The following is a 17,746-nucleotide window of genomic DNA, read 5'->3' as shown; positions in this document are numbered from 1 at the left end:
CCTCTAGTCTTGAAACTGGAGCAAAGGTCTCATCATAGTCTATGCCCTCCTCTTGGCTGTAACCTTGGACCACCAGTCTTGCCTTGTTTCTTGTAACTATTCCATCTTTATCGAGTTTGTTTCTGAAGACCCACTTTGTACCAATGATTGATCTGTCCTTGAGTCTTGGAACTAGATGTCAAACTTGACTTCTCTCAAACTAATTGAGTTCATCTTGCATTAAAATCACCCAATCTGCATCCTGCAAAGCCTCAACAACATTTTTAGGCTCAATAAGAGATAAAAAAGCATCAAAAGCACACAGATTCTTTAATTGTGATCTAGTTTTGACTCCAGATGTTGGATCAGTGATAATGTTCTCAATAGGATGAGAACTTTGATACTTGTGAGGTTTCACAACCAACTGGTTTCTGCTAGATGTTTCTCTATGTTCTGTTGCTAAGAAACAATGTCATGAACAAGTTCTTTTAGGGGATTTATTTCAATTCCTCCTTGATTAGTTCCCCCTGTCAGTTTGCTCTGGATGGAAGAACCTGTTCCATCACCTGTTCCTTCTTTTGGTGCCACTTTGACTTGTGTTGAGGCTTCAGTCAGATCCTTTACCAATCCAATGGCTTCATCTTCATGTTCCTGTCTCTCAGAAAGAATGTTAGTTTCATCAAATACTACATGTACACTTTCTTCTACACACAAAGTTCTTTTATTGAACACTTTATATGCTTTGCTATGTGAAGAATATCCCAAGAATACTCCCTCATCACTTCTGGGATCAAACTTACCTAGGAAGTCTTTTCCATTATTGTGCACAAAGCACTTGCAACCAAATTCCCTAAGATAGGATATATTTGGTTTTCTCCCTTTAAGTAACTCATAGGGAGTCTTCTCTACAAGAGGTCTAGTCATGCATCTATTGATAATGTAACATGCAATATTTACAGCCTCTGCCCAGAAGCTATGGGGCAATTTACTAGAAAGAAGCATAGTCCTAGCCATGTCTTCAAGAGTCATATTCTTTCTTTCAACTACTACATTTTGGTGAGGTGCCCTAGGGGCAGAGAACTTATGATCTATACCATTTTCATCACAAAATTCAGCAAACTTAGCATTCTCAAATTCAGTTCCGTGATCAGACCTAATTGATGCAAGTTGATTTCCTAATTGTTTTTGAGTTTTTCGAACAAAGGCAGTAAACATGTCAAATGCTTCATCTTTAGATGTTAGAAACAGTACCCAGGTAAATCTAGAATAGTCATCAACAAGTACCATTACATACTTCTTTCCACCTCTGCTTCCAACGACTTGGTTGTGCTTACCATTTTCTTGCTTTTGAAGGATGATCTTACCTACTTTCCCCTTGCACAAGCCTCACAAACTTTATCTTCCTTGAACTTGATGTTAGGTAACCTTATCACCAAGTCCTTAGAGACCAATTTGTTTAGCTGATTCAGACTGGCATGACCAAGTCTTTTGTGCCACAGAATGGGATCATTATCCAGCACACTTAGGCAGGTTAGTTCATTTTCTGAGAGAGTGGACAAATCTACAATGTAAATATTGTTAACTCTTTTTCCCTGCAACACAATTTTGTTAGTGGTAAGATTAATCACAAAGCATTTAGTAGAGGTGAATGTTATAAGGTTATCTCTGTCACACAGTTGTGACACACTGATAAGATTATATTTCAAGCCATCTATCAAGTAGACATTCTCAATGGAGTGAGAGTCTGTCTTACCTACCTTTCCAACCCCAATGATCTCACATTTCTTCCCATTTCCAAAGGAGACATTGACTCCCTTTAAGTCCTTAAGTGAAAGAAACTGATTCTTGCTTCCAGTCATATGTTTTGAGCAGCCACTATCCATATACCATATTTGGCTACTTCCCTTCACTTGGACATCCCAAAAGAAATCAGGGGTTAGTTTTAGGAACCCAAACTAGTTTGGGTCCTTTTCTATGGGCAAAGGGATAAATCGGATTCCTTCTAGCCCACCCAAACAACCTATTTTTTTCTTGAACAAAAGTTTTGTTCTTTTGACTGGCCTTTTCTTTTGCATTACATTCATTTTTGTAATGGCCAGTCTTGCCACAATGTGTGCAAATTTTGTTTTCAGGAAGAGTGAGGTACTTGCTTTTAGGATCCCACTTAGGTGCTTGAGTTCCATAACCAAATCCTCTTTTGTTGCTTCTGTGATGTTCGTGTAGCCAGGAGAGTGCATCAGAAGCCTTGTTCCATTTGCAAGTTCTGTCTAGTTCATGTTTTACCTTCCCTAGATCTTCTTTTGGTACTCTTATCTGCTCATCTTTCCTGTGTAGCTCATCCTTTATTTTTCCTAAGTTTTCTTCTAGGGTGAGATGAGTGTGATCAGCTATCTTCTTTCCTGTTCCTAGTTTCAGTTATAAGTTCTCAGACCTAAGTTCTAAGACACTAGTGTCAAGTTCAAGAACCTGGTTCTTCAACTCAATATTTTCACTTTCACTCTCATTAGCACTAGACTCTAGATTTTTGCACTTGGATTTTAGGATCATATATTCCCTAGACAGCTCTTCCTTTTCATTGTTAATTATCTCAAACTCATCAATGAAATCCTGCAATAGCTCAGACAACCTTTCTTTAGATAGGAATTTAATCTTGTCTTTGAGATGAAGAATACTTACCTCTTGTTCATTATCTGATTCTCATATTGGCCATAAGAGCTTGTTCATCTCCAACTTCATCTTCTGATTCCTCATCTGATGTTTCTCCCCAGGCAGCAACCATAGCCTTTGTTGATCCTTTGTTCCTTTTTGGTTGAACCTGTTCCTTCTTCCTGCTCCTTCGTTCAGCCCTTTCCTTCTTCCACTCAATTTTCCATTGAGGGCAGTTCTTGATCATGTGATCAGGCTTACCACACTTGTAGCAGCCCTCATTGGTCTGTTTCTCAAGCACTCTCGGTTTGTTGAAGGTTGTACCTCTTGAAGAACCCTTTCCTCTTATCAAGTAATTTTTGAAATTTCTAGTGATCATAGCCATTTCATCATCCTCCAGATCTAAACCTTCAGCAATTCTGAGAGCCAGACTTCTTTCCTTCTTGGGTGCATCCATTTTCGTGGTCTGCCTTCTCAGTTCATAGGCAGTAAGGTTTCCTATTAGTTCATCTAGCTTGAGGGTAGCAATGTTCTTTGATTCCTGAATAGCAGTGATTTTGCTTTCCTAAGAGACTGGCAGAACCCTGGCCAAAATCTTCTCAACTTTGTCTTCTTCGAGAATAATCCTTCCAAGAGATTTAAGTTCATTTGTCAGTGTGGCGAATCTTGTATACATCTTTTGGATGGTTTCTCCTTCCTTCTTGGTAAAGTTCTCATACGGTGAGTACAACAATATTCCTCTAGACCTCTTCACTTGAGGTGTTCCTTCATGAGCCACGCCACTTGCAGAGTGTCCCAGATTTCCTTAGCAGTAGTACAACTTTGAATTCTACTATACTCATCTGGACCTAGTCCACACACAAGCCATTTCTTGGCCTTGGCATTTTTCTCCCACTTCTTCAGGTCTTCAGCAGTGCAGTTAGCCCTTGTCTTAGGCACATCCACTCCTTCAGCATTCTTCTTTGTAGTTGCTAGAGGACCATCAGTGACTATGTCCCAGAGCTCATAGTCTTCTTCTATAATTTGATCCCTCATCCTGTTCTTCCACCAAGAATAGTACTGACCATTGAAAAGTGGAGGCCTAGCAGTGGATTGCCCTTCCCAGATCCCAGGTGGTGCACTCATGTTGATTTTTTCCTAAGGTGTTATCCTCTTCAAGGATAACTTGCTATGATACCAATTGATATTTTAAGCGTCAATACCACACAAGAGGGGGGATGATTTTTGTGGTACCCAATTTTCGATCTAGAAGAACCAGGTTCTTTTAGGTGTTCTAACTACTACTATTTGCGAAATTAAAAGTACATAAAATAAAGAACACAGAGATTTTTACGTGAAAAACACCCGGCTCAAATGGTGAAAAAACCACGACCTACTACTCACTAGGATTTTTCCCAACACTTCACTAAATGACTTAGCCAAAACAACATTTACAAAACTCTTTGTAAACCTAAGGATTACCTCTAATCCCGTTGTAGCAACCAGCCTCTAACTGTTGCGACAACTTCAAGTTAGCCTATAACTTGAACTCTCAAAGTACCTAATACAATTGCTTCTAAGAAAACTGGAAAGGTACAACTTTAAACCACCTACTACAATTGAACTAGAATAAGAAAAAACACAATAGAACTGGTTCTTCTATCTTGTTCAAGTAGCTTCAGGAGTGCACTTCAAATCTCACATAAACTGCTTGCAAAACCACCTTGATTTTTTACTTTCAATTTAGTTTAACTTCTGCGTATGTGCAATACCTGCAAAAGAGATCAATCACTGTCATTTAATAAGTTAGTAATCAGAGTTTGATTGGGATTCAATTTCTGATCTTCTATCATAGTTGAGTCCTTGACAATATCAAACTCTATCACTCTCTTTATCCGGATTGTGTTCTCTTCATATAAGGATACTTTCTCCCCTTATCCAATTTGCAACCTTTTCGATTAGATCAGGAGATATTGCTGCTTGATCAGTGGGACTTATTTCCTTCACGTGCATCTCACATGTATAGGTTGATCATGACTGTGCTTCACATGATAGACCTGGTCCATGACTCAGTTCATTTGTCATTCTTCAAAACTTCACCTGTTCTTGGGCCAACACCTAAGCAACTCCACAGCCTGCGACCTCGATCAACGGCTGCCACTAGGACCATAGATACCTGAATCTGCACACAAGGTGCAGGGCGTAACGTGAGTACACCAACTCAGTAAGTAACAAGTCCAAACTATGGACTGAGAAGTAATGACGAACTCAACCTCTTCATAAGATAAACAGGAATATCGTACAGGAAAATAGGCATTCTTTCAGTTAATTAAATAGCTCATAACAAGGAAATAGAGCAAGTATGAACATGATAAAGGAGTATAACTTTGCTACATCTACATGCCAATACACGTACTGTATGGAATGCACTATGCCAAGTACCTCATGTGCCCAATAACTCAATGTGCGTCCACTCAATACTGTATATGGCTCGTACGGCCTAGGGAAGATCCATCCCGTATATATATATACACATATGTGATGGCAGTCACTCAGTACTGTGGAAGGCCAATTCAGCCTACAGAGAAGATCCATCTCCTGGTAATAATAATGACAACCTCACAACCACTCGGTACTGGATATGGCTCACAAGGCCCAGAGAAGATCCATCCTAGAATATATATATACATCACAGACTATTAGTCTCAAGTACTGAGGAACAGGCCAATCCGGCCTCATGGAGAAGATCCATCTCCATACCAATACTTCGGACATGATCCATATCTAGGGAAGATCCATCCCTAAATATCATCAACTACGCTCACTGGGGTGTAAAGACTCCGGAGGGGCTTCTCTCATTAGCCCAAGCGCTATAACAAGCCAACGAAGGCATGTTCAATATCTCGCTGTGGCGTGCAGCCCGATCTCATACTGTCACTCAATATCATGCTCTCAGCCTCACTCAGTCATCACTTTCCAGTCTTACACACCCGGGCTAAAAATGTCATGATACAAGCCTGAACAATGATATGACATGTCAAATATAGAATAATCGAGACTGAGGCATGATACAATATGCATGAACATGACTAAGTATAGATTATAAATGAAGTTGATGACATGATAACAAAAAACGACCTCTCGGGTTTCAATAGTATTGGCGTGAAGCCTTAACATGATAATTAGCATGATTTGCAACTCATTAACTCAATCACATAATTACGACACAGATATCAATATAAAAGAGTCACTAAGCGGTGCCATGGAATGATCCAGGCCGCATTTCTCATGGTGCACGCCCACACGCCCGTCACATGGCATTGCGTCACCTCAATAGTAATCATATAACACACAGTTCGCTATTTCGAACCCTCAGAACCAAGTTTGGAAGCGCTACTTACCTCAAGCAAAGCCAAACCCTAACCGCGATGCCTTTTTCTCTCGATTCGGCCTCCCAATGCCCCGAATGTAGCCAAAATCAATATATAACCATCAGAATATGCTAAGGGAACAAAGCCCACTCGAAAATAATCAAATTACATCACAAATCCCGAAAGTGCTCAAACCCGGCCCCTCGTCTCACGTCTCGAAATCTGACCAAAGTCTCAATCCGACAACTCATTCAATTACGAGACTATCTATACTAGTTTCACTCAATTCTGACTTCAAATCGACTTTCAAATCCCAATAATTCATTTTTATGAAGTTCCACAATTTTCCCCAAATTTTCATCCCAAATCTCTACTCAAATGATGAATCCAACGTTATAATCATGTATTTTAGCCAAAATTGAGTTAGAATCACTTACCCTGATGGTTTTCTTGAAAATTCCTCGAAAATAGCCAAAGCCCGATACTTCTAGGTCAAAATATAAAATAAAACCCCAAATCTCATATTTATAGTGCACCTCTTGGATTCCCGTCACCGCTGACCGCGGTAAAAGCACCGCTGCTGCGGTAAAATCACCGCTGACTGAGGTAAACCACCGTTGTCGCGCTTCTGGTGGCTGCACAGACAGACCTTAGTATTTTGGCCATAACGTTCTCTACAGATGTCCAAATTATGAATTCTTTAATTTTTCAGAAACTAGACACGAAGGGCTACAACTTTTATTTTTGAATCATCTCAAAATTCCATGTAGATCAAAAGATATAGGCTTCCGAAGTTGGACTAGTGGCCTTACGAATTCTTCACGACCGCGGTCGTGGACCATTTTCTACCTCAGCGGTAAAATCACCGCCCCCAGCGGTAAAACTTCTGCCCCAGCGGCAAATTTAAGCACCAAGACCATTGCCTGAGTTCCAATAATGCCCGGACTCGCTCAAAACTCACCCAAAACACACCCGAGGCTCTCGGGACCTCAACCCAAACATATCAACACCCCCCATAATATCACTAAAACTTAGTCGAGCCTTCGAATCACTCAAAACAACATCAAAACACCAAATCAACTTCGGATTCAAGCTTAAGAACTTATGAACTTTCAAATTCCACAAACGATGCCGAAACCTATCAATTCAACTCCGAATGACCTGAAATTTTGCACACACGCCACAAATGACACTACGGACCTACTCCAATTTTCGAAATTCCATTTCGACCCCGATATCAAATTTTTCACTACCAACTAGAAAGCACCAAAATTTCAATTTCGCCAATTCAAGTCTAAATCTACCACCGGCCTCCAAATTACGTTCCGAACACGCTCCTAAGTCCCAAATCACCCAACAGAGCTAATCCAATCATAAAAATTCAAATCCGAGATCGAATACTAAAAGGTCAAAATTTGGTCAAAAGTTTCAAATTTAAAGCTTCAAACTGAGAATTGTTCTTCCAAATCCATTCGGATTACCCTGAAAACCAAAACCGACGATTTACATCAGTCATAATACATCATACGGGGCTAATCATGCCCGAAAACTGGCGAGCGAAGTGCAAAAGCTCAAAACAACCGATTGGGTCGTTACAATCCGACCCAAAATTTTATTACTTGGGTCATAAAATTACATTCACCCACTTACCTGATCCTATCAAAATTTAATTCAGATATCTCACCACCCATTAGGAAGTTTTATGTGACAACCCCAACCCCGGTCATGATAGCGCCCAACACACTGCTAGGCAAGTCCGACCATTCAACAACATTATCCTAAATTCTTATTCATATTGTAGATAAATATCATAGAGAATTTACTAAGTCATTTCATTCAAGTGTATAATTAATAATAAAATCTGCGGAAGTTCAATTAAAATACCACACCATAGCTCAACAGAATCTGGTGTCACAAATATGACCCTCTAATACAGAATATCCACCTATTACAAGTCTGTCTAGAAAAAATACGGAATAAAAGATAGAGATAGAGGGGAGAAATCAAGGCTGCGAATTCCATGTAGCTACCTCAATACTCCCGGATACTACTCTTCAGCTAAACAAATCCTCACTCAGCCTGTGGTGTACCTGGATCTGCACGCAAGGTGCAGGGAGTAATGTGAGTACTCCGACCCAGTGAGTAATAAACATAAATAAAGGCTGAGAATAAGAAATCATGGAAAAATACAAAGTAAACTATAACTGGCAGTTTAGAACAACAAATAGTGAAGCAACAAGTCAATTAAGTCAGAGTACCAAATACTGAGACAAGTATAATAGATAAAAACAAATGCATGAGTGCAATGCGATACATATGATGGTACACTCTAGTACCTACTGCGGCGTGCAGCCCGAGCCATCCATTATTTATCGTTGACGGCGCTCACTGGAGGTGTGTACAGACTCCGGAGGGGCTCCTACAGCCCAAGCGCAATATCAAGCCATCTTGTGGCATCAAATCTAGGCCCTCAGCCTCATATCAATCTCAGTATAATCACCCAGGCTCTCGGCCTCAATGTCAATGTAATCAACCAGGCTCTCGGCCTCAATATCAATGTAATCAACCAGGCTCTCGGCCTCAATATCAATATAACACTGCTGCGGCGCACAGCCCGATCCATGCTTAGTCAAGAAATCATCATAAGCACCTTGGGCATTTGTAAAACAGTAGTTCTCAACCCGAAATATCATTTAGAAATATCATTTAAGTTTTCAAATCTTCGAAAGATGGCTGAGTTTGAAAACAGTATTTAAAACCTTGGACTGAGGTCAAATGATATGCAAAATATGCGAAAGTAGTGGTATCAATCCCTGAAGGATTCAAATAATTGGCAAGAAGCCCACAATTGGAAACATGACTGAGGATATAAATTCTTTAACAAAATAAGTGAGGAAAACCAGTCAAAACTCCCCTAAGGGTTCTACAGGTCGGCACAAGGCCCCAAGCATGGCAACAAGCCCAATTCACAATAATAAAGTATACATATCAATCAAAAATGTAGTAAAATATCTCTCGGGACGGACCAAGTGACAATCCCCAATGGTGTTCTACCCCACGCCCATTATCCGGCGTGCAAGTCACCTCAATATAGAGTTACGATGTGAAATTCCGGGGTTTCAAACCCTCAGGACATCATTTACATCAATTACTCACCTCGAACCGGCTAATTCTCTAGCTTGCGATGCCTTTGCCCCTTATTGACCTCTGAATGCCTCGAATCTAGCCATAACGATTCGATTCAGTTAATAAAAATTATAGGAATTTACACATTTTCCAAATTAAATCCGAAATTTAGCTCAAAATTGCCCGTGGGACCCACATCTCGGAATCTGACGAAACTTATAAAATCCGATAACCCATTCCGATACGAGTTCAACCATACAAAAATTATCGAATTCCGACATCGGATTGCCTTTCAAATCCTCAATTAAAGTTTTGAAGATTTCTACCATTTTTACCCAATCTTTACCTATTTGAACTCAAAACTCTTCCCATAACCTTATTGTTACAAGCATGTATAGCTAATACTCAAACATCTATGAATCATCTTACTAATTACCCATTTCTAGTTAGATTTCGAAATTGAAGAATTGGGGAAAAAGAAATTCTTACCTCTTTGATGAAGAACTTGAGGGATTTCAAGGTTTGGACAAGATTTTTGATGAACAAGGAACTTGAGCTTCTTCCTCTCTCTAGAACTGCTCTTCCCTCTCTCTAAAAGCACCAGAAAAACCCAAAATAACAAACCCCAAACGAGTTAAATGAAATGGGGTTCGGGTCTTAAAAACCCGTTTTTGTGCAGCCGCGACACGTGGGGCGCCACGGGGTGCGGGGCGTCTGTTCAAAATATGTCTGAAAATGAAATTTCGGACCATTCTGGAATTCCTACTGGCGCGGCGCGCCGTGCGGCGCGGTAGTACAAATTTCTGCGTTGCTTTGGTAATTTGGTCATAACTTCTGGTAGGAGTGTCCGAATGACGAACGGTTTGAAGCATTGGAAACTAGACTCAAAAATCTTTCATTTGATAGGTTGTAAATCACATAGTTCTTTATATATGTGTAGATATGATCGTCCAAAGTGAGGTTTTGCGCGTACTCATTTGCAACTTTAGTCTATTATGAAATTTTCCAACTTAGCTTAGACTTAGGACTTTCCTTAGACCCCATATATCTTATAGTACGCCTTGTACACTTGCTATCATATCTAATTGGTATCCATCATGGTAATAGACCTCTTCCACATATAAAATAATATAATTAGAACACGTCGACTTTCTTATTTCGCCAAAATGCGTCGAATTGTCTTATGGACTTCCAAATCCAAATTCGGAAATACGTCTAAGTCCAAAATCATCATATGAAACTACAGAAACTCTAGGAATTCCATTCTGACTCTCGGATCAAAATCTCACCTATCAACCGGAATTCGCCAAAATACTAACTTCGTCAATTCAAGCCTAATTCTACACCGGACCTCCAAAATTACTTCCGATCACACTCCTAAGTCACAAATCATCCCCCGAAGCTATCCGAATCATCGGGATTCAAATCCGAGCCCTCTAACACATAAGTCAACGTCCGGTTGACTTTTCCAAAACAAACCTTCCTTAAAGAGACTAAGTGTTTCATTTCCTACTAAAACTAATCCAAATCAACTCGTTCACACCCAACACTGATAATGAAGCATAAAGAAATAGGAAATGGGGAAAACGGGGCGGTAACTCACGAGACGACGGGTCGGGTCGTCACATATTATTTCTCAATTAAGTACTCTTAACTTAATTTCTTGAAGATGCCAATGATTTATGCAAGCTTTTTTATTTTCAGTTTTATGGTGTAAAATAAGAATTTTTTCCCCTCACTTTTCCTTTAGTTATCTGTAACTTTAGAGGGTTGTTCAAGGGAGAAATGACTATGGTGGTGAGGTATGCAAGGTGGTAGAGGAGCTGATGAGAGTAGCAACTATGGTGGTGGGAGAGGTAGCTACGGTGATGGGAGCAGTAGCTATGGTGATGGAGTGGAGGAGACAGCCGCTACAATGGTGAAAATAGTGGTTACGGCCAGTATGATTGTGGAGGTCAACTCCTAATGGCGGTAGTTGCGCAAGAGAGAAGATGAATGGGGGAGAAAGAGTTTGGGAGAAATCAAGAAGAAGATCGGGAAATGGGAAGCCATTGGGAAGCATCCCATGTTGACTAATCAATTTCGTCATGCTTTCCCTGGCTTTGGCACTGCTGTCGTCGCTTTCTCCATCTACTATATCGGTAAATTTGCTTACAACAAGATGTCTGCCCCTTCTCACTCAACCTCTTCCGCCACCTCTTCTCACTCTAACAAAACTTTGGATCGGGTCAGCTAAGTAGATCGAAATAAGATTTATTTTTTATTTTAATTAGTTCGAGATTGCCACGTGGCTCAGTAAAAAAATGGCACGTCATTAAATTGTTGGCCCACCAGTTCTATCATTAGCCGCGAGGGTAATTTTATTAATATAATTAACGTCGTGTGCTTTTTGGACGGATAGATGAACAGAGAATATTTATAAACCATTTAGCAAATAATAGAGGTTGTTTAGGCCCGTTAACTTTAATAAGGGGCCCTAAGATTTTTGTTGTACAAGAACCAACCATCTGGATCTACTGTATTAGAGGAAAGTTCACCAGAAAAGAACTCAACACGTATTAGAGGTGTTCTATTAGATTCTGTATTATTATTATTATTATTATTATTATTATTATTATTATTATTATTATTATTATTAGTATACTTTGTTCGAACGAGATAAAAATAATCTGGGCATTATCACTATTCTGCCTAAATTGTTTTGCTTTGAATCTTGATCAGGCCATGAGGCTATCATCTGTAATATGCTCTGCTGGATGGTTAGCAATCTACCTTGCTAAGGTTTGTATCCTCTATACAATATCCTACTTGTTTCTTTTAACGTGGTGGAATGGTAAAATCCTATAAAGCTAACACCTCAATAGGTGAATAATTTATCTTTAATTTGTGCCAGCTTTATGTCTTGAACTATTCATTTTGTACGCCTTAAAAATATTATGTTGGCACTTTATTCTAAATTCTTCTTTCTCTACGCTTAAAATATTTTATTTTTAGATTTTCTTTTAAATATGTGATTATAATTTCTATAAATATGTTGTTCTATAATTAAGAATTTATTGAATTACGATCTTATTTATTTGCATATTTTACAATGCCTAAATAGTAAATAATTTGTACTTTTTCTTGATTTTGTAAATTTAATGTAAATCTATTTTTAAATGTCAGTTTTATTACTTTTATTCCTTTTAATGAACTGAGTAGAAGAATTGAGGTCTAACTGTAGCAACGTTAATTTTATAATTGAAGGAACCGATGGTGCTATATTTGGGGAGATTTTTGTCAGGTTATAGCATTGGCATTATTTCTTACGTGGTACGCTTTAAATTCTTCCTTGTATATTTCCTTCTTGGATATTCCTAGTCACACATAATTAATAAAGAAATAGGCATTGCACCCAAATTACAAAGAAAATATCAATTTGTACTATGTATGAATTTAAATTAACTCTTTTATTTGAACCTTCATTTAGGTTCCTATGTTTGTTGGAGAGATATCGCCAAATAAATTGCGAGGGGCACTATCCTCTACTAATCAGGTATAAAGAAATTTTCCGATTCTATTTCTTTTATTTATTGTAAATTTTCTTTTTGTCTATCGAGGAAAGATTAAAAATGAATAGAGGTGAACAGTTGGATTTATAGTTATTTATTTATAAAAATTGTACGGGCGCTCTATTTGGTCTCCTCCATTTAATATATACCTTTTTTTTTTAAAAGTTTTTTCTCCTCCTCCTTCTCCTCCTTCATTTTCTCCTCCTCCTCCTCCTCCTCCTCCTCCTCCTCCTCCTCCTCCTCCTCCTCCTCCTCCTTCTTCTTCTTCTTCTTCTTCTTCTTCTTCTTCTTCTTCTTTCTTCTGCTGATGTTGGTGCTGCTATGAAACTTTAGTTCATAGGATAATTGCCATAAATATGTTTATCATATTATTAAAAATAAATTATAAATAATTACGTAAGTTAGTAGACAATAATTTGTGAATATTTCCACGTATGTAAGTTAGTAGACAATGACAATTCTGTTATTTTCACGTTTATTGTTTCCAAAATTTATGATTTAGATACTGTTGATAATCTGATTATTTATCTAGTATGTTAGAAAGCTTTTTCAAAAACTTCAGCTTATATAGTGCTGAAGGTTTTACAAATGAACTAAATAACTTCAGCATCTTCTGCTGAAGTATTTGAAAAAGCTTTATGACAAAACTAATGAATCCAGGACAAAAAAAACTTCAGCTTTTAGTGCTGAAATTTTTACAAATGAACTAAATAACTTCAGCATCTTCTGCTGAAGTTTTTGAAAAAGCTTATCCAGGACAAAAAAAATCTTCAACTTATTTAGTGCTGAAGTTTTTATAAATGAACTAAATAACTTCAGCATCTTCTGCTGAAGTTTTTGAAAAAGCTTAATGACAAAACTAATGAATCCAGGACAAAAAAATTTCAGCTTATTTAGTGCAATTACAAACAAAAACTTCAGCAAATAGAGAACAAAACTTCAGCTATTATACTTAAATTCAGCAATTACAAACAAAAACTTCAGCAATTAGAGAACAAATTCAGCTACTATGCTTAAGTTCAGCAATTACAAACAAAAACTTCAGCAAACTTGGTTCAGCACACTTGCTACTTCAGGCCCGTCTACTAGAATGCTGAAGTTTTGCGTAATTGCGTTTGCTACTTCAGCCCCGTATGCTGAAATTACGCAAAAAGTGGGTACGCTTGCAATTTTTTTTTTTGCAAAGCGGACACAAGTTAAAACGTGACCTAAAAAGCGGGTATAGATGCAAATGCCCCAATTTATTTAAGTACATTCTAAATCCATTCCTTCCAATTTAAGTATTGACCCAAAAGTTTTATTGGGCTCTGATACCTAAGAATGGATAGAAGCGAACAGTTGGATTTATATATGGATATTTTTTTTCGTTCCTATATAATATTTTCAAACTTATTTATCAAGATAGTCCTAAATTTGTATATTATCCGTTATAATTATTTTTTTTACAATTCATATATAATCCATTATTAGTGTCTTAAATTAGGGGATTCAGTTACAATTGTTTCCTTTTTTTTCTCTCCTCTCTTCTTTCCCTATTCTCTGCCGCCCTTCTCCATCCAAAACTCCCTGAATTAGAGTCAAACTTGGTATTAGACTAAAATTTAAACCAATATTTTCCCTATAGTAAAACAATAACCATTATTTCCAATATTTCTACTACGTGAACATCACATGTGATAAGATTTTGTAATCTTTTGAGTGCTGCCTATTGGATTTAAGTAAAATGCTCAACGCCTCCACCTCCGTCAATGTAGCACCACCACCAGTAGCAATAAAAACTCAATGATGACTCGTTTAATATGAAACTCGAAATTTCTGTACACAAATCATTCAGTTCTCATCATTATTAAGTTTTTCTGTTCAAACAAATATGAATCAGTGCAAATGAGTCTATTTTGATTTCATTCTCTATTTTTTTGACCAATCGAGTAAAAAAGAATAATGTATAGTACTGCAGCATACAAATTAAAAATAAATTTAGTACAAATTTGATACATCTACAATAACATACAAACTAAAAATAATTTTATACAACTAATTATATAATATACAACTTATTTATAACTTATCTACAACTTTCGTGCATTATTTTTACCTAGTTAAATACAACTACCACATCATACAACTTAAATATGATTTTAATAAAAAATTTATACAATATATTTTTTGTATGTATTTTATAAATGATTTGTATATATTTTATATGTGGTGTGTTCTTCTTCCTCTCTGAAATTCCAATCAAACTTCCTCTCTTAAAATAATTTTGATATATATAACAAACTTTATGTAAAAAAAATAATATTTCTAACTTAAATACAAATTTCATACGGTATAAAATTCATTTCCAACTTTCGTGTAACATTAAAATAAAAAAAAATATAACAACAATATAATAAAACTTAAATGCAATTTACATACAGCTATAATACAACTTTAATACAATTTTATATGTATATTATATTTCATATGTTCTTCGATTTTCAATCTGAAATCCAGTCAAACAACTCTAATCTTCACCAAACATCCTAAAAAAGGAGATATAAAATGCAAAGAATATTTTCAAACGTTTGCAACAACACTCAATTCAAATAAATGATACTTTTTTCTAAAATTCAAACTCGAATTCAAAGTTTTGAAGCTTTTTAATGGTTGTCAATGGTGGAGAGTCAAACACCTTCAAAATTTATTGATTGACAATTTCAATTCAAACACCAATTGTGCAACATGAAAAAAAATTGCAAAGTAAAAATTCTACAGTAAAATAATTAAAATCCATTGATGAATTCCTTGAAAAAAGAGAGGATAAAGTAGATGAGAAAAGAGAGAAAATCGAAGGAAGAAAAATAGGGTTGGGGAAAGAACAAAGAAGGGGAGAGAGAGAAAGAGAAAGACAGAGATGAAGAGAGAGAAAGAGAGAGAGAGAGAGAGAGAGAGAGAGAGAGAGAAAGAGAGACGAAGAGGGAATAATTGATATTTCCTATTCAATTCCTAATATAAAGAGATATCATTTAGTACTAACTTGTATATAGTTAGTAAATTGTATATCAACTTGTAATTAAGTTAAAACTTCAATAGTGAGGGTATATTTTCAAAAGTAATAGATAATAAAAATCTCTTATATTTATTTATTAAGTTATTCTAAATCCACTCGTTCCTATTTAAGTATTGACCCAAAAATTTTCATTGGGCTCTGATAGCTAAGACCTTCTCTGGGATCCTAAATCTAAATAACAATTAACTTCCCAAGTTCCTGTCACAGCCCAAATCAAAGGGCCGCGACAGGCACCCGATACCTTACCCAACCAAGAACCAACATAACGTATCTTTCTTATCATACCATCATGGGTAAGTAGTCCAGAAGGGTCGTAATGAGATAAACAAAAACAAATATAATGGAATACTCGACATAGGACAATCCAACATGATATACAAACTTATACATATGACGTACGGGCCTATAAGGCCGACATGATCATTTGTACACTCATAACATAGACCGACAAGTATCCATATATATGACATCTCTCTACAAGCCTTAAGAGTACATGAACATCATAAAGATCGGTACATGGCACCACCATACCAATCATTACATATCCAAAGCATATCGACCAAATAGGAAACTCTAGAGCAAGTGGAATGCACCAACACCTTCTGCTGAGCTAATAGCCTATTATGAGGACCATCAACCTGTCTATTGGGACCTGCGGGCATAAAATGTAGCATCCTGGGGCAAAAAAGAACATCAGTACGAATAAAGCATCGAGTATGTAAGGCTGAAATAAATAAGAATAGTAATGCAAAGAGAGATAGAGAAGATACAACCTGTAACCTTTGAATACCTCTGAGGGCTACTGATATGAAATGCATGATATATATATATACATAAGCTTTTAAAAATATTTGCCTTTGTGGGCACCATCATTATATCATACCTGGCTGTAATAGGCTTAATAAAAACATACTCGGCCATCATCACGCTTGGTAGAATCATACCCGGCCACGTGGAGCTCGGTAACACCCAACTGATCAGTGGTTGCACAATAGGCGTTGTACCCGACCGACTATAGCGCAGCTCGGTAGAGTTATATATATATATATATATATATATGCATGATTGGACTCATGGAATCGCGTTCTAAACCTTTCAGAGTGATGTAAGGTCGTCGCACCTTCGATTCATAAAATGGACTTCCATACTATCAATATGAACCTCAATAGGATTTAAGGATCATACATACTTTCTTAGAATAACTTTTTAAGGAAATAATAAGATGGACAACCTTAGTTGCTAGGAGTAGATCCGTTATGGAATAGCGTATCATTTACGTTCATCTCATTTTTGATCATGCCAAAAAAAAGAAGGAAGTGCCTTAACATACATACATGATCTCTTCCTTATTCCTCAACCAAGCTCAACACAACTTCTTGCGTCTATAACAAGTGAAATGATAGTCTTGTCAATATATAATGCCGTACCATCATATTTGGCTAGTCGTAATACGGAAAATTGGGCAGCAACTCCCATGTTTTTACTACATCCCAAAGACCACTAAGGGTCATCAACATCCCAACAACAACAACAATAATCAACAATAGCAACAACAATAATATAATCTAATATGAGCATCCTCGATTATCTTAACAATCATATTGAGTGACAAGCTCGTCTTTACTAATAACAAAACATAAATTGAATACAACTCTTATTCCATAAATTGGTTCACAACCTTCAGAACATCATACTTATATGTACTATATGATTCCTAGTTTAAAACATCCAGGAAATGACTTCTAAAACAGCCCCATATGCCTAGCACCCTGACTTTTATCGTCAGTCACTTGTGTTTCATGTTTTCTTCTTCAATAAACTTAGTTAACACCTAGAAAATCTTAAGAACAACATCCAAAACATTATCAGATTATTTCTCATAATTTCCAGCCAACACAAACCATATATGTGGCCGAAAAAATAGCCCAACCAAAAGGATAACCATATCCCCTGTTCTTTCAAGTGCTATCTTATAGTTTTTCACTCAAAAAACACAACCAGCACAAGCTTAACCCTAGGAACAATCAAGAATATATTATACA

At 37.0% G+C, this 17,746-nt stretch overlaps 1 protein-coding gene across 3 annotated transcripts in view; it reads left to right on the top strand.

Moving 5' to 3' along the window:
• The window catches only part of LOC107810581 (sugar transporter ERD6-like 8), a 105,449-nt gene that overhangs the window by 16,762 nt on the left and 70,941 nt on the right, over window positions 1–17,746 (top strand). For all 3 annotated transcript variants that reach the window (XR_012703759.1, XM_075240846.1, XM_075240847.1), the window contains exons 3-5: window positions 11,823–11,882; window positions 12,348–12,413; window positions 12,571–12,636. Coding sequence is in view for 2 of the 3 variants with exons in the window: in XM_075240846.1 (XP_075096947.1) it covers window positions 11,823–11,882; window positions 12,348–12,413; window positions 12,571–12,636 (192 nt within the window). In the remaining variant the exon portion in view is untranslated. The remainder of the gene's footprint in view (window positions 1–11,822; window positions 11,883–12,347; window positions 12,414–12,570; window positions 12,637–17,746) is intronic.

This window comes from Nicotiana tabacum, chromosome 20, assembly GCF_000715075.1.
Source record: "Nicotiana tabacum cultivar K326 chromosome 20, ASM71507v2, whole genome shotgun sequence".
NCBI lineage: Eukaryota > Viridiplantae > Streptophyta > Magnoliopsida > Solanales > Solanaceae > Nicotiana > Nicotiana tabacum.
Note: the sequence above shows the minus strand (reverse complement) of the source record. Positions and strands in the feature narration are given on the sequence as shown.